The 19,192-nt window shown below is 30.9% G+C and overlaps 1 protein-coding gene across 1 annotated transcript in view; it reads left to right on the forward strand.

The window, feature by feature from the left end:
• BI-1 (Bax Inhibitor-1) overlaps positions 1 to 19,192 on the forward strand; it is a 76,522-nt gene that overhangs the window by 7,230 nt on the left and 50,100 nt on the right. The window contains exon 2 of the mRNA XM_085813535.1: positions 221 to 329. Within this exon, the coding sequence (XP_085669661.1) occupies positions 221 to 329 (109 nt within the window). The remainder of the gene's footprint in view (positions 1 to 220; positions 330 to 19,192) is intronic.

Raw genomic sequence — 19,192 nt, forward strand, 5'->3', positions numbered from 1 at the left:
TGGTACGTGTTGGCGATAGAAAGCGGATTAATAGGCGATCGGTAGGTAAAGTATGAAATGTTGACAGGTTCTGATATTCTGTGAGATTAATCTGTTGTATTAATGTCGGTAACTGGCAAGGTATTGTTGCAAAAAAAAGTTAGCATTACATATTATGAAGATTAATTTTTATTTCTTTATATTTTTAGATTATAAATTTAAACATTTGTCATTCTTACAGGGAGCCGCAGCTTCAGACACACATGAAGAACGTTTATTCCTGTGTGGCTATTTCAACATTAGCTGCAGCTTTTGGTTCATTTATTCATGTATTTACAAGACTGCTTTCGGTATGTTATGCAGACATGCATTTTATATTTTTTCCATTGATAAATTTTTTATTTGTATTAAAGACCTAAGTTTTTGCATAAAATAATAAAACCTTTTAATGTGTGTATCTAACTTAAATAATTCATTTTGATAACTAAGAGAATATTTAATATTGGTACTTTTCCATTTCGCCAGTGCAAATCTCGCCAAGCAGATTTTATTGGCGAAACGATACAGCATACACATAAAAAAATTTAACAAATGTTAGTTCTAAGAATTTTTAATTTTGAAGGCTTAAACATTTTAATATCGTTTAAAATTTTATAAAAAGATAATAAATTTGTAAAAAGACATTAATTTAAGAATATACTATGCTTTCACAATTCAACATTCTGATTTGCTGGTTCATATCACGTGACCTCAAGTGATCTCATTTCATTACCGTGTGGTGGTGGTGGTAATGGTAATGTTGAACATTTGTTACTATGAAATAAAAGCATAGTGTCATGTTATCTGTTTGATTATCTGTTTCTTTTTGTGTGATTTGAATAAAACATCTCAGTATGATGTGGGAGTGCCCTCTGTAGGTTACTTTTGTAAAAAAAATTTTTACATGTAAAAAAATCCAATGACATTTTGACCATATTTGGCGCAAACAGAAAATTTTTCTGTGCATTCCTTCTTTTATTGCGAATTTATGACGCACTCAGTATATCTCCCATTCTACTGGGCTGATTGACAAAATTGCGTTCTTCATGTCTCGAAAGCGTGACTTAGTATATATATGTAAGAAAAATAAAGAATAGCAGCGTAAATTCATTCCTCTTCTCTGTTCTAAAAATAGCAACCTCTATTTGCACTGCATTTCGAGAAAAATCCATGTCATATGATTCTTACGTAATTCTGGTGATGTAAATTGAACTAAAGCAGCCAATGGTAATTTTACAGCAATATTAACTGTCCAATCAAAATGCTTTGAGAAACAAAACTAACTCAGTCTGACTTAAGATTTCATCCTAAACATTAAGCACTTGCTTTCAATGCTTTGGCCTGGCTGCACTGCTGTCTGTTTGTTCCTCCTATCGTACTGCAAAATTATCTAAAATGTAAGCTTTTCGGAAAATAGGCGCAATTAATGTGCCGACTTGTTTGTGGTCACAACATGCATGCTGGAAATAAAAATGAAGATTTAATCTGTGTTCGCCTCCAATTTCATAGTCATTATGGATCAAAACTTCTATGTCATCAAAATTTCTGCTCTTCATTACTTCTAGGTTTGTTTTTATTACATATATTAGATTTATATATAGCTCTTCTAAAATAGTTATTTTGACACAAAATCGGACTTTTTCTGAAATAGCATACTAATTCTTTTCTATATTTTGATTCTACAACTCAAATTATGCCTAAATATGAAATTTTGTAAAATTTGGTGTGAAATTTACAGAGAAATTCACCGATTTTGACACTTTTTTTCAGTGTGCGCCAAGAATAGTTCACGTGTCGAACTTCTTAATATATGGCAACCTATTTTCCTTTCTCGCGAACGGGGAAAAAGTCACAATCGTTCCTTTTTTCAAATAATGTTCTTTATATTATATTTTTAATTATAATTGTTATTATTTTAATTATTTTTTTCTTTTTCAAGTTTCATTTGGCTAATCTTTGGAATATGGTAACAGGTAGTTTGGCGACATTTTGGTAAGGCGATAAAGGTTACTGGCTAGGACTTTAGCAGTGCACATGGATAAAGTCAAGAGTGTGCGCAATGCCATTTTTGTGCAATTCTGGCATGTTTTTTTTAAGTGAAAATAGGTCGATGTGTACATGGATACCATGTATGTGCAATTCTTAAAAACGTCGCAAGCAGTGGGCGATTCTGCACTTTCTCCCAATTTTGCACCTAATCTTCGTCATGATTAAGCACTTTTGTTCCATAAAAGTTCTAGCATAAGCGTAATTTGGCTAGCAGATTGTAGGAATAAAATGGTGAGTAAAAAAAAAATGCCTTTACTTCGTGAAAACAAAATGGCGTCCAAAACGAAACTAGCAGGTTGCTATAGCAGGGTTGGTCGCCAAATTTTTGCCAAAAAATCGCCAAGTTACCATAATCCAAAGATTAACCTTTCATTTTAATTGTTTAAGTTGCATGGTTTCTTTCGAATAACTATTTTAAAAATTTCTATTTACCCATTTGAAGGCATAAATAAAAGGTGCTTTTTTTTTCCCCCCCCCCCAAGTAGTTTTCTTTATAATTTACATATTTTGGTCATAGTTATTTTAGGTAATTTTTAAATTTTGAGACTTTTTATTTGTTTGTGTTGCATTGTCTCTTCAGATAATTGTTTTAAAATTTCTTATTTATTCATTCGAACTGAGCATTTTAAATATATTTAATATAAATTTTCCAGGATTTTATTTAAATTGTGTTTCTTTCGAAAGAATACTTAGTGTCCCAGGCTACAATGCATCTGAAAACTGAATATATTAACAGAGAAAATACAGTAAAGCACAGTTAACACGCCTTTCAATGTTCCCGTTCATAAAAGATATATAAATGAGAAAGATGTATAACCAACATTTTAACTTGGGATGATTTGCATATATTGCTTTAAATAGCTTTAACATTGTGCTCGTTGCTTTACACAATTTTATCATCCTACATTTAGTATCTTAAAATGTTATTCATATTTTAGTCAAATATTTTATTTTGGAATCACAAAAATCAAATATCATAAGATTAAAAGTTTTAAATTTTAAAAAATACTAAATTTTATGCAAAAATTTATTTTTTTCTTAATGGCTTGCTCTTTTTTTCAGGCATTCTGAAAGTGTATTGAAAAGCATCCAATTTTTTTAAACATCTTTTTATTTCTGGCATTCATTTTTTAAATAAAATTGTCGCCTTCCATTTCATAAAGGCCCACAAACAGCCAAGCGGTAAAGCCGCTGAACATTGGTAGTTCGCTCCGGGGTTCGTATCCCAGCGAATGCGCTGGTTGCATGGGCATCTTCGTGGTTTTTCTCATTGTAACGTGTATGCCAGCTGGTTCCCCTTAGAAAGTTCTTCATGAAGGCATCATCCCTCCTTTTAAGCAGATAGTCCTACTTTGTCATAACTTGGTAATCCAATTCAATCCATTTCATCAATATTTAGTCAGAGCCTTTATCAGTCTTTAGAGGCTAAGCATTTTGAAGGCATGAGATGAAAGGAAAGACTGGTTTCATCAAGAGGGAAAAACGTCTTTAGGTGACATTCACATACATCACTGGATAAATTCCTGAATATTCAAATAATTCGACTAAGAAATCATGGAATTCTCCGTTTATGATCATATAATGTTCTATACCATAATTTAAATTTATACAAACATATAGTCAAAAACCAGTCTCTCTTCATTTTAATCTGCAATGATATCATTTTTGTCTTTTCCGTTAGCACAAGCTCAGTTGATAGTATTTGCTGGTTTACACGTCCATGTGTTTTCTCTGTGAACACTCAAATTCCTTGAAGTATTCTGAAAGTATATTCAGAAGCATCCAACTTTTCGAATCACCTTGGTATTTCTGACAAATTCCCCTTCAAAATTTTGCTTACTTTTCTCCCTAATTTTCTTCTTTCCTTCTACATTTGTTTTCAGTGCTCTTCACAAGAAAATTAAGATTTTTCGATTGTTACTCTTCCATAAATTTTGTATTCTTGCCAATTTTTTAAAAATATCAATTACATCAATTGTGTTAATTTTTCATTTTCTAAGCATTTTAACTATAAATAAAATTTAAAGCAAAGTATTTTAATTAAAGTATTTAATTAAAAGATTTTTTGCTAAATGCCAGAAATAAAACAGTCCAGCAGTGTTTATTCTGTACCACTGAGTGACCCGATTATTATATCAGCTACAAACAATCTAAATAATATTAAAGATCATGTTTTTTATACAATCTATAACATGAGAGAAAATTAGCTACTTAAATTAAGAACTTACTTTCTTTCTAACTTCTAGCTACTTACTCTTCTTTCGAAGAGGATTAATGTGAAAATTTATACATCATTATGGCCTTATCAAGGAACTCGTTTATTATCACATAAAATCTAAAAATGATGCATTTAGGATATTTGTTTTATGTTATTATTCATGATCCTTAGATAAAACACTAGTTCTGCTTTTTGCCGGCGTGAATGGTCTTAGGGCATAAAATTGAGCTATCTGGTAAAAATTCTATGTAATTTTATGCCAGTATTGAAAAAAACAACCAATCTGATAAATGCCTGCGACTGGTTTTGAAAATGAGGCATGAAAGGTTACCAGAGATGATATTCTGTTTGGCATCAGTTGTACCACTACTGGCGACTTTATTGCCTGTGCCAGCAAAACAAAAAATACCGTATCTGATTCAGCGTTTTACAATAAATGTTTAAGGTTAAAGGTATTTGTATTTGAAACAGTTGGGAAAATATTTTCCTCGGATATTTACATAAATTATAAGTATATTAACTCGGCATATTTGTGTAATAATTTTGTCAAAGCATTTTGAAAACAACCTTTGCTGGAAGGAATGTTGGTCACTTGTGTGCCTATAAGCCTATGTATAGTTGTAAAATAGCGATAATGCTATCATTTATGTTTGCTAAAAATGAAACATTAAAAAGAGATTAATTTTTTATAATATTCTTTATGTAAATATAAGTATGAAGTTTTGTGGGGGGGACAGATAAGGTAGTATAGTAAAGTTTTTGTAAGATTAAAGCATATTTCTTAATTTTAAAAATTCAGTTTCATATGCGACTTTGTAACAGAGATAAAAGTAAATTGCTGTTTAATGTTTGAGTCATTTAGTAAATAACGGGATATTATGTGGAACAGAAATGTAATGGGGTAAACAGTTACACTTTCAAACCATAATCCCTCCGTCTGTGTGCTAAAGTTTCCCCTGATCACTTTCCAGAATTTGTCTTCAAAAGCATGTATTTAGGATATCCATGATAATCTTCCATTTAGTAATATGGTGCAAAGTGTGAAATCCGGACGTCCAATATCCAAAGTGATCAAAAATCTGGATCTCCAGACCGGCAGCAAATTTTTTTTTTTTTTTTTTTTTTTTTTTTTTTTTTTTTTTTTTTGAGGGGGAAGGGCATGCTTAATGCTTTACACATGTGCATTTGATGTTTTTTCATAATGAAACTAAGGGACTAATTTTTAATTCCACTTTTTCACGCTAAACCAAATACCACCATATTGAAGAAACAATCGTTTAAGATGCAATAACACGCCGAACAAGTATTAACTAAGTCAAACAACAAAAATCAGCGTTACATTTTAAAATTTTCACAAGACTAGTTTCAATGGTTTTACCGAACCATCATCCTCAGCTGCAAATTGCAGCTGAACAAGATAAGATATAGTAATTAGATAAGGTTAGAAAGACTGAACAGGGGTTAAGCTACTGGCACCATCTGTTGATGAAATAAAAACTAAAACATGATTTCTTTAAAGGCAAATATGGATTGGAATTACGGTCATTAATTAAAACAGTAAACATGAAAAGCAATTATTTATTAGCATAAATCTGTATGATCAATAATTTGGCTCTTTAGCCACTTTTTTTGCAAGGCATACATCTCAATTCGAAACATTCTACATGGAAACATTGATAATAACCCGCTGAATAACTTATTTCAACTACATGAACTTGCCAAATCATTTTATTATTTTTTGCTTTCGTCATTGCATGACTTTCAGCACATGGTATCTTGTCAAGCATCTCACCCAGCTATGTCTAAAACAATTTTATAAAAAATTACTAGTAATTGAATACCTAACATTATGGGCCCACCAGCGGCCGAGCGGTAAAGTTGCTGAACACTGGTAGTTCGGTCCGAGGTTCAAATCCCGCAAACGGGCTGGCTGCATGGTGGGTGTTTCCATGGTTTTCCTCATGTGTAACGTGTATACGAGCCAGTTTCTCTTAGAAAGTCCTTCACGAAGGCATCAGTCTCCTTAGGCAGATAGCCCTAGTGTACTTTGCCATAATTAAATACACCAACCTAACATTATGGTAACCTTTGACACTTGGTGATGTTACAGGCTTCGGCTAACGGTGCTGCAAAGTGTGAAGTGAATGAGCAGAAATTTAGTAAATGTCTTTTTATATGCAAGAAGTGGATTTTGTAAATAATAGTCATAAGCCAAAAGATTACATTTAATGTTGTTTGAATTAAGAATAATTTGATATTCAGATATTTGAGAATATTTGATAGTGAGATAGGCCGAGGATACCATTATGGTTAATTGATATTGCACCATGTCCACCATTTTGTAGGGAGCCCCCAGATAATAATTGGGAGGGAGCATACGTAGACGGCTTGCACCAACCATAGAAACCCAGCATCTGATGCATGGGCCTACAGCCAGCTGTCCCTAACAGTAATTTATTGAAAATTTTGATGTTATCATATAGTGAGATATATATAGTTGTACAATGGCATGCATATGGTCTTACAGCTAAAAATGATGAAATACATATACAGTCAAAAGTCGTTAATTCGGACACCCATAATCCGAACCTGAAAGCTAAAAAATTTCTGCGCATGCGCCGCGTTGACACATGCGCATAGGCATTTACGCGTGCGCGTAAGACCTTTACGCGCATATGCATGTGCGCAAGTGCAGAATACGTTTTCGCGTTTAACGTATAACGAACGATATAAGCTCAAATTATACAATTATCTATTTCAGTTAATGTTGATGCTTGCGTTATTCCTTAATCTTCGAATTAAATGCAGCTTATTATTTTTTGCAGACTGTAAGAGCAATTTTATAAAAGTAAACTTGAACTTTCTATTATGTCAATTTCCGATTCTGGAGCTCCCAAAGGATCTACAAAACGAAAGTATGTCTCGATGTCCGTCAAACAAAAAGTGGAATTGCTGCAAAAAATGGATAAAGACATGAAGAAGGTGACAGAGAGGTTAGTGAAAATGAAAAAATTTCGATTGACAAGTTAGTTGGTATTCTCGGCACAGCAATTACGGGACTTGAACAGCGGAGCTTTTTAACTGAACAAGAAATTATGTCTGTTTATAGAATTAAAGAGAAAGTATTATGACATAAAACGAAACAACTTACATTGAAAGAAATGTTTAATAAAGTAAACAAATAAATATTAAGCTTCTTTTTTTGTAAATTTTGATATTCTTTAGATCATAATTGTTCTTTATTTCCTAAAATACGGTTTCATATTTTTAATTTTAGAATTTGTGTATGCCATCTTACGAGATTTAAACTGATGATCTATAATCCGGAATCGCCGAAGTCCCGACGAGTCCGGATTAATGACTTTTGACTGTATACCATGGTATGGTGTGTTTAAATTTACATGAGAGTTTTGACAATTTTCCTGGTTTCAATACACCTATAAAACAATAAAATACAGATATGTATATATATATATAAAATTAATATGGTGTGTTTAAATTAACATGAGAATTTTGACAATAATTTTCCTGGTTTCAATACACCTTTAAAGTATACACCTTATTGTACAGAAAACATAGTAATAAACATATAGTATAAATAATAAAACATAAACATATGCATCATGAGTAAGAAGGAAATGAAAGGAACATTACTAAATTTCATGCAAAGAAAGGATTCTCCAAAACCAAGTATGTCGTGCACCCCCTTCGAATATTACTAAATTTCATGCAAAGAAAGGATTCTCCAAAACCAAGTTTATCGTGCACCCCCTTCGAATATTACTAAATTTCATGCAAAGAAAGGATTCTCCGAAACCAAGTACATCGTGCACCCTTTCAAATACAGATAAAGGTGAATATAGTCCACAGTCTGTCAAAAAAAAAAAAAAAGAAAAAGCTTTGTTAAGGCACTATATCGCAGACTATTTGAAATATGGATTTGTCCTTTGGCCATAATCGGAAGAAAATTGTCCAAAACCTTAATGTGTTGTTTGTAGAGATGTTCTTTCCAACAAAAGCATTCTTATGAATTCGGATTATTTCAGTTGTTGCCAATTGAGGATGAGAGGAGGTTGACAAGTAGCGCTTCAGATATGGTAGATAAGGGATCCTTATTCGCTTGTCCAGGGACCATCACTGATTTGTTTTTATATGCAAGGGTTTTTGTGATTATTTTTTTGAAATGTTGTGTGATTTTTCTCAAAGGTTTATTTACTTATTTATGATACTTATACTGATATGTAATAATTACATTATTTGCTATCTTTATATTTAAATATGATTGTAAGCAAATGGTAATAAGAATATTACAATTAACTTATGTACAGGGTTCGTACGGTCCTTAAAAGTGCTTAATTTTGGCCGAAATGAATAAATGATCCTTAATTTTGCTCATTTGACATTTTTTATCATTTCTAATGATTGCCATTCTAAGTGTGAATTACGATTTCTCATGAATATGGAATTAAAATTACACGGCTCTTAACCAATCTGTTGGCGGATTTGCGTTGCAAACGATAAAAAAAACAATTAGCTACCCGAACGAAAGTATCGGTGTCTGATTGGCTATTCACCCAATCTTTCGAAACAAGTGTTATCCATAAATTTAGGCAGATTGTGACGAAAGCGTGAAGCCGGAAGTTCTTTAAGAGGCGAAAGTGATGATGAAGGTGCTCGAGAAAAAAAAGGGGGGGGATTCTGAAAATATTTGCCAAAATTAGAGCAATCCCAACCTGGAAGCCCACAACACTTCCGATGCCAATAGGAACGAGATGCCTGGAAAGTGCATTTTCAATAAACTGTGGCTTCATCAAGCTGACTATAAAGACTGGATATTGATGGATGGCAATCCTTAAATGTGGTCTTTGTCTGAAACAAATTGAAATTTCTGGAATGGGAGAGTCAGCGCTGAAAATTCGCATGAAAATTAAGTTTCGTTTTATCATTTCAATTTGTTTTTACACGGTTTTGCTTAGCTTAATTTCTGTGTTTGTTTCAATTAAGCCATAAATTAATTTTTTATCACCTACGGAGTTTATTCTCTTTTGCACATATAGTAATATGTATGGGATATCGGGATTATAAGTTTATTTCTGAAGAGGGTCTGTTATCGATTTCGCGGGAAATCTGTTGGCTCCATTTCGATTTTAGGTCGCCAAGGGCAAATTCGGTAACGCTAGCCGAGAAAAAGTGAAGTTTGGAAATACGTTTTGAAGCTTCAATAGACAATTAAGTATTTGGTTTAAACCTATGTTGTTGATAGTAATGCATAATTTTTGCTAATGGCAATACAGTTATTAGTTGAAAATAACTAATTAAACATTTTTTAATATTTTTAAAGCTGAAAACAACTAATTGAAACTAATTTTCCTGAATTAACTAGACGCAAAATTAAATTTCATGAATTACTAAAGTTACTGGGTAGAAGTTTAACTGAAAATATACATTCTGTATTATATATATAATATATTTATACAGTACAAAGACCGAGGTCTGGACTCGTCGGGACTTCAGCGATCCCAGATTTCTGATTTTTCCGGATATTAGATCATTTTAAATCTACTTAAGATGGCACGTAGAAATTATAAAATTGAAAATATGAAATCGTGATTTATGAAATAATGAAGCATATATGATTTAAAGGGTATCAAAATTTACAAAAGAAAAAAGCTTAATATTTATATGTTTACTTTATTAAATATTTCTTTCAATGTGAGTTGTTTGATTTGTTTTCTCTGCTAATACGGTAGACTAATACTATAAACATATAATTTCTTGTTCAGTTATTAAGTTCCATTGTTCAAGTCCTGTAATTGCTGTGTCGAGAATTCCGAATAACTTGTCGATCAAAATTTTTTCTCGTTCAGTAACCTCTCTGTTACTTTCTTCACTATCGGTAGCTGTTATTTTCTGGATTTAGAACCATACTACAGATTTTGCCCTCCGTTGATTGATGATTGAGCATTGTCATCGCAATGAGAAACTTCTGTTTAACTTCGCTAAATTCTGCCGCCTGGTGCGGCCATGCGAGCTCTGGCGCTGGTTCTAGCTTTATGTGAATAACAAATCAGTTATTCTTAATTCAAATAGCACTAAATATAATCGTTTGTCCTATGAGTATCATTAACAAAATCTATTTTTAGCATAAGGAAAGAAATTTCTGCTGAATCTCCCCTTGTCAACATTTTAGTGCATTAAACTTAAATCTGTAATCGGATAATACTCTGTTATTTGGCGTCGCTGCATGATTCATCACTCAAGTTGTCATCTGTTGATAAACATGCGGTGATGAAAGCAAAATACAATAAATAATGATTCGCGATTTCGGCATCAAGGATATAAAACATTAGTTGGTGTAAAATTAATAAATGTTTCGGTTTGAGATTATGACAAGCAGATACGCAGCTATGGAGTCAAGTTACTAATCACACAAATTTATGCTAAAATAATTATTTCTTCAATAATGAGATATTTTATTTAGCGCCAAACTGAGATTAAGAATCGGGATTTCCGGCATGATTTTATGATGAGGAAAAAAATCTAATGCTCGTGAGTAAAGCATATCCCTTCCCTTCAAAAAAGCCTTAAAAAATTGGTTGGTGGTGGCTTTGAGGTCCGGATTTTAGATCATTCCAGATATTGGATGTCCGGATCTCGGACTTTGTACTGTATATATATATACATCTTTCAAAATATAACTTACCAGTATGGATTCACTCTTTTAAAATAATTCTACTTTAATTAAACTTAGGAGATAATATAATCAATTAATCAATATTGTTTAGGAAATAAATTATATATATATATATATATATATATATATATATATATATATGTGTAGTAAAAAATGTATATTTTCACTATTCAAGTATTCACTGTGACAAGTATTCTTATCTTGTCACATGAACAGGCCTCTGTGGAAAGGGGCTTCTCTGTAAATAAAGCAATTGAAATTGAAAATTTAAGTGACTCATGATACATTTTTCAATGCGCAGTATTTGATTACATAAAATTTTCTGGAGGTGTTCTTAATATCGAAATTAATAAAGAAATGAGATCAGCAGCAGCTTCTGCAAGAAGTGGAGTTCCTTATTTAGAAGAACAAAAATCTTTAACTAAATCTGAAAATTCAAAGAGGAAAAGAAATATTATTGAGGAAGAAATTGATTATATGAAGCAGAAGAAAAGATTTCTTCAAAGGGACATTAAAGATATTAATGAAGAAGTAGATGCTTTAGCAGATGAAGCTGAGACCAGCAGGAACATTGATTTGTTTATCAAAGCAAATGAACTTAGAAGAAAAGTTAAAGAAAGGAAATAGACATAAATAAATTAGATGTTAAAATAGCTGAAAAGATTTCAGATTTAAAAAAAGCACAAATGTTTTGTATCTTTTATTGTACAGTTTATTATTCTAGTATCTTTCAAAAAACCAAGGGAATAAATTGTATGTTTACAAATCAGTTATTTTAATCTGCAAAATATTCTTACATTGTGATTATAATAGTAGTTGACTGTGTTTAAATAAATATCAAATAAGTTAAATAATAATCATGTAAATCTCTAAAATAGTGACTGTTATTAGTGTAAAATACACTTATACATGTTTTTCAAGAAATTATGTTACTAATTTAATGTTACTACTTCATAACTTGTAGGGAGTTAGTTTAATTTTCAAAATTGTTTTATGGTAAGTATTAAATTGAATTTAATAATAGTGCATAATACACACTTCTGTTAGTTTCTTAAAGTGAAATTACAAGCACGAAGTCGGTTGTATGGATAATTGCTTTATTCTATTCATTTTTTTGTTTGCTGATAGGTCCTTAATTTTTTCTTTGATGGTCCTTAAAAGTCCTTAATTTTCATGTAAGGAAATGTGTACGAACCCTGATGTAGTAATTTTTGAGTACCTTGTAAAGTTACGGAGGGGTGGGGAACCAACTGTCCGCGAAATTTTTTTCGTTTTACCGGTTTGCCTACCAAAAAAGGTCAAGAAGCGTTGGCCTAGAGTTAAATTTTGGGAAAGTACTCGAAACCGAAGGGAAGAAGAACTCGTGACTCGTATTCAGATCTGCCACTTCAGAATCACACACAGTTATCTTCTCAAAGCAGACAGTGAGCCAATTTCTCCCTTCTGTGATAGCATTTTATCTGTTCGTCATTTTTACTTCCTTGTACGAAGTAAAAAGGAAGTATTGTAATCGCGAAAAGTTTCAGGCAGCATATTTCAACAAAAATATCCATTTTGACCGCTATTGAATGCAATTTAACAATGTATTTGCGTGATATCTGTACGTAAGGACAGAATAAAAGAATCGTTTCCTCCAAAAAAATTATAAAACTGCTTTAAAATTAATTTTGAAGAGAATTTTTCGTGGCGTCTGTACGAACATACGTACGTATCTCACATAACTCAAAAACGAGTAGTATATAGGACTGCTATAACATGTAGATGTGCACCTTGTATTTTGGTTGCAATCAGCCGCACCAAACGTATATAAATATATTTATATATATATCCACTCTGTTACCCGGCTCAGTGATCTGTTTCTTTACTCTTATATGTTTGTAAATTGTACATTTTTTGCTTTAAAAATGATTGAATTATGTTGTTCTTATCTTCCGGTTAAGGCTTTTATGCCTTTAGTAAATCTGTATGAAATATTTTTAGAATTATCAACAATTTTAAAGTTCTTTTGTGCTGCTAAGCGTTTTTTTATGGCGGCCATTGATTGTTTACGTTTGAAACGGCAAACTAGTGGATTTGTTGCCAAACTAGTGGATCTAGAGAAACTTAGCTTCGCAACAACAAAGATAACGCCTTCATTTATTATTACGAATTAAATCATGCTTAATCCTTTCTGAAATTTTTTCGAGGAAATAAGTGTTTAAGATTTACTTCGTAATTTTTAATGTAGATATTTTGAGTTTTATGTATTTTTGCCTTCTTGCGAAGTGAGAACTGAATTAATTGAATGAGAAATACTCAATCGTCTGTGAAAAACTGTTTCTTTTTTGTTTTGTTTGCTTAATTTCTTTTATACATCATTCTAGCTTTATTATAGTATTTGAATAGAACATGTGGCAATGATTAGATAATTCTGTTTTTTAAAATGATATCAATTTTGTGCATTATGAGTTATAATATGAACGAAATATAATACTGTTAACCCTTAGCCTGTCGAGTGATTTTCTGCGAATCCCTTTAAAACTGTCGCTAGTTTTGGACCGAACTTCCCGTAAAGTGTCGCGAAAATAACCCTAAACCTCTGAAAATCGTCAAACAGTTCTTTTGTTATTTCCCATCCCTCCCAGAATTTTACTTTAATGATTCCGCTAAGTGAGATTGATTACACTAGATATTGTTCGGTAGATGTGAGCTCTCAAGAGAATTGCAAAAAACTAGACTCTCCGTGATGACCATCTTAAGGGTCAGGGTACAGCTGCGAAACTTAAGTTTCCTTCATTTAAACAATCTTATCTCTACATATCTTCTCTACATATAATAAAGGAAAGAGTCTGTCTGTGTGTGTGCGCCTTTCGTTCACGCTGCGCGTAAGCTAATAGACCCACGGCTATGAAATTTGGTACATAGGTACATCTACACAAGAGCCAGTGCACTTCGAAGCGATTTTTTCAAAATTCGAATTCGAATTTTATTTCATGTTTTGTGACGAAATCGTCTCATTTTGAAACATAATGGGCTATAGGAAAGCGAGATTTTACTCTACACACTCCATTTTTACATCGTCATGAAAGGTACGCATTTAGCTATTTTACGAACTTAAAATAAATTTCATGTTTCAATAAATCGATTAAATACGAATTTATTTAACAAAGGGAGCTTAACACTTTTTCAATGGGATTTTTTCTAAAAAAGTTTATTTTTAAAAATGTACTGTTTATTTTTCTTTGATTTTTGGACACGTTAAACTTTCATCCTTGCGAATGCTTTTACAAAAAGAATTTTGGAAAAATGATAATATTTTGTATTTTTAAAAGATTTTTTAAATGAAGCTTTCGAGTACACTTCTCACATCTCACATCTTTAAAAATGTGATTTTGGCAACAATTTTCCTGTCTTATTGTTGTTGATAGATTTTTGATGAAATCACATCATTTTGAATAGTTTCATTCTTTTAGAAATATGGGTTTGGCAACAATTTTTCATCGTATTTATTATGTCACTGTTTTTAAGAGATCGGTGTATTTCATTTTCATTTTTATATGAATATAATATATTTTTATTTTTTTTTTTATTTATTTATTTTGATAAAGTTGTTCTGTGGAGTAAAATTCTGCGCGGAATTTTATGTTTTTTGAATTGCTTTCATGTTATTTTTTGCTTATTTCCCTGTTTATAAGATATTGAAAAGTTTTGCATGATTTTTGTTCTACGGAAAGTTGGTTAATTTTTTAATTAGGATAATTAATATTTGTATTAAGAGATATAGCTTATTTCATTGTAATTTTTTCCCTTGAAAACATAAGATAAAATATCATTAATTATACTTTGCTTTTCAGAATTTTTTGTTTTTTCCATTCCTTTATTTTATTTATTGCTCATTTCACTGTTTTTAAGATATTGAAAAGTTTAGACTGATTTTTTTAGGAAACAAAGTTCTTGACCTCCTTTATACCATTTGAGTTCTTAAGATTTTGCAAAGGGAATTTAATTTATTTATTAGGATAATTAATATTTGTATTAAGGGATATTGCTTATTTCATTGTAATTTTGTTATACGTAATAACTTTTTTTATGAAGTTGTTCTGCAGAGTAAAATCCTACGTAGTTTTTAAATTTAACGTTTGGAGTTCCCTTCAGCCATTTTTCCGGTACATTTAAAAGCCAGACGAAGGCTCGCAGCGAAGCTGCTAGTTTTCAAATAAATTGGTTTTAAAATTTACCCGGTTATATTTTAAATTATTATGCATTTTTAACCTAAGTAACCTAAATCTGTATGTCACTGATTATAACTGGAATTCCAATGCAGACTGATTAAACTGCTATCACTAAAATTATATTCTGACAAATATTTGCAACTTTCATTCCTTCTGAGATATTGCTGAAACATTTCGTATTATTTCCGATTTTCTGTATTTTTGTCATTAATTAAAAATCTTTAAAACCTTCAGCATTTTCCTATATTCTTCAACTGCATGTAACTAATAATTATTTTAAATAATTTCTTTTTTCCTTAATTATTACGTAGTTTTAAGAGAGTAATAAGTGAAACATTTGGGTGTTTTTTAAGGGTGATAATATTAATATTAAATTTGCATTTTACTTTTTCATATACATTCAAGATATTCAGAAAGGGAATTATAACTTGAAACCGTTTTTAGTGTATCATAAATTTATTGATTCAAAATAAAAATTCTTGCTTTCCTGTCCAAGAAACACTAGTAAATTTTATCTGAAATAGGAAAGATGAGACATATTAATAACAAACAAAGCAATTAATTTGGAAGTCAAAGAACAAAAATCAGCGTTATATTTTCAAATTTTCACAGGACTAGTTTCGATGGTTTTACCGAACCATCATCTTCAGCTGCAAAAGCTCAAATGAACGAGATAAGATTTAATGAAAATTAGATTGTGAAAATTTGAAAATATAATGCTCATTTTTGTTGTTTGACTTCCAATTTAATGTTTGTTCGGCTTGTTATTGTATCTTAATTAAACAAAGCAATGTTGTTACTTATTAGCTTACAATATAATTTATTCAATATGGTATTTTTGTAAAGAAAGAGTGTTGCTGTACATTTGGTAAAGTAAAAATAAGCATTTCATTTAATAATTATAAAAGTTGTTAATTATTTAATAATTAATCATAAGAATATGAATAATTAAATATTTTTTCGGAGATATATTTTCCGGCGTATTTTTTTTCTAGGGATCCCAGCATACATTTTTTAAGCATTATGCTCTAAATAAATGTCTTGTTTGAACATAGCATTTATTGTTGACAAATCTCCAACCAAAGGAAATACCTTGCTAGGGAGGATATTCAAACAAAAATTTTTATTAGAATAAATATTTTCGTTATTTTAATACTACTAATAATATACAAACATTAGTTTAAGTTCACTATAGTTGAGCGAATAAGATTGCTGGATGTTGGTAGTTTGTTGTTTGCAACCGAACAGTTTAGCTGCTTGTGGTCTTTATGATTTTCCCGATGCGTAACGTGAATTCAAGCTAATTTTATTTAGAAAATTGCCCACGAAGGTGTTCTCTTAAAGCAGATAACCCATGACTTCTTAAAAACTGTAAAATATAATCTGTGGATATTTTCCGTTATACGATAACATGAAGAAAATGATTTCCTATACGAAACATATGATCAGCGCTGTTATTGCGCGCCGTTTAATTAAATACATCCATCTTATTCCTTACAATTAATTTTCCTTTTTCAAAGAAAGTTTGATTTCAGTAAAATGTACTATTTACAATGTGTCATTTTATTTTGTTCGTTTTTTATGCAAATTCAAATTCAGATAGATATTGCGTAAGTTCAGAAAGCCAACTAGTCTCCAAGCGGTAAGATAGCTGAGCATCGGTAAATTCTAGCGGCTGCATGGGAGGCTTAGGGGTTTTTCTTAAGTACAATTGATTGTGAATTAACAGTTTGTTTCCCACAAAAAAAATCTGCCCTGAAGACTTCCTTTCCCTTAGACAAATAGGTCCTGTGTGCTTTATCATAATCCAAAATCTTAAGCGTAAAAATCTTTTGTCATCGCCGATGATGACGATAAAATATTTTTTATCTGATGTATCAAGTTAGCATAATTGTATATTTCTAACGAAAATTGTTTGGCTCATGTTACCCTATAATGAAAAAAAGATTCAATTCGGTTTTTAGCTTAAACAGTATTTTCATTATTAATTATATCACGAATTTTATCAATAGTATTCTTACCATTAATTGCAGGCATGTATTCAAGAATATAATATACACAAAGCTGTGTCTAATGATTACGGCTAATTTTTATATAAAATTTTATAGTATAAAAATTTACGTTCATAGGTCAGCCATATTTGAAAGAGTACTTGTGTATTATAAGAAAAGAGAGAGAGAAATTTAAGAATCAAAAAATTTACCACGAAGTAATATAAAAATGCAATAGAATACAAAAGAGAACAATACTATTTCATGTTTTGTGGATATACTTGAAGACAGAAACATGTTTCAGCTGTATTCATTCATCGGAGAAAAACTTTTCATATGAAGCTACTTTTTTCAAATCTTTCATTATACAAGTAATACAAAAGCAGTATAGGAATTTCTTTTCTTAATACCCAACCGAAGAGCTGAGAGGACGTACAATGATTAACATACAATGGGTGCCTTGAATTATTTTGCTTTACATGCAGTTTCCTTATATATGTAAAACAAAATAAACTTTCACCCATTCCAAGATTTCAAGAACTCACAGAGAGAGAGAGAGAAATATCTATAACAAATTTTATTGCTGTGTGACTGATTGCTTCGGGAACGTCTTCCAACTCAAGCTTCAAGCTATTCAAATACGAACGCTTCTCAGCAAAGCCATTTGGACCGCATCTGCTTTGTTAAAGAAAACATTTTGGGGGTAAAATCATCCACTTCATCGGGTTTTTCAAAGCAGTCAGTGGTCCTGTTACTACCTGCTGACCTAGAGAAATTTCTCAGAAACTTTTGTTCGAAAAAAACAAGTTTTATATTTTTAAGAATTTGCATTCTAACAGCAAGATTTTGTTATTTTTCATTTATAGGTGAAAAGAAACTAATTTGTTTTTAATAAAGAAAAAAAATTAATAAGCTTATTTGAATTTTTTACACAGCACCGAGTAAAGAGACGAAATTTAATTTTCTTTATAAATATTTTTCTCAGAGAATACGTTAGTGTTTTTCAAATTATGAGAATAGTGCGTTAGTGCATGCATTTTCAAATCAGATTTATTTAATTAATATATATGAATATGCCGAACAAGCACACTTTCGCACACATACACTGTATATTAGTACATACATAAAAATGAAATAAAATTTGAAAACAAGCAATTTAAAAACTACTGTATTGAAAAATTATTGAAAATTTGTTTTTACTTAATTTTATTTTCTTATATGCATTTACTTAATTTTATTTTGTTATATGCATCTGTTAGTCTTTTTGAAAAATTTTTAGATTTTTTGGGTATGGCAAAGGAAACGAGACCTATCAGCCGAAGGCAATGAATGTCTCCATGGACGACTTTCTAAGTAAAACGTACTCATGTTCACAGTTACACATAGGGGAAATCACAAAATTCAACCAGTTCGTTTGTTTGGGTTCGAATATGAGTCGAAATAGCGATAATCAGATATCTTAGCCAGGAGGCCATTGATTGGATTTGACAGATTTGGAAACCTAATAAATATAATATTATTAAACGAATCGGATTTATATAAACCAAATAAAATTCTTATATCGAACACAACTAAAACTCTTATGTAACTTACACTGATAAACTGATGTGTAATAACACTGATAAATTAAAATACTAAACGGAATATACATTAATTCTACATAGATAATTTTTTGTAATATATTTCGCTGGGAATGTCTGGCCACAAAATCCTGATTATATATACCCTTATTTTAAGGTTATCACATATCTGATGGTTTGACTTTTACCTCAAATCAGAAAGAATCCACAAAATTCAGTAAAATTAATAACTTTATTTCCCTGTTGAAAATTCTCTGAATCTTTTCAAATATAAAAGCACAAGCGCCAAGCAGTTTGCTTTAAACAAATATATGCAGGAACGAGAAGATGCGCTTTTGACAGCAACTCGTTTCGAAAATTTTTCTAAATATAAGAGATTTGTCGCTTAAATTAATTTTTCATTAAACAAAGAAACAAAATAGAATCGCATA

This window comes from Stegodyphus dumicola, chromosome 3 (genome assembly GCF_044657685.1).
Source record: "Stegodyphus dumicola isolate Sdum_Otavi_A_Nest chromosome 3, ASM4465768v1".
Taxonomy (NCBI): domain Eukaryota; kingdom Metazoa; phylum Arthropoda; class Arachnida; order Araneae; family Eresidae; genus Stegodyphus; species Stegodyphus dumicola.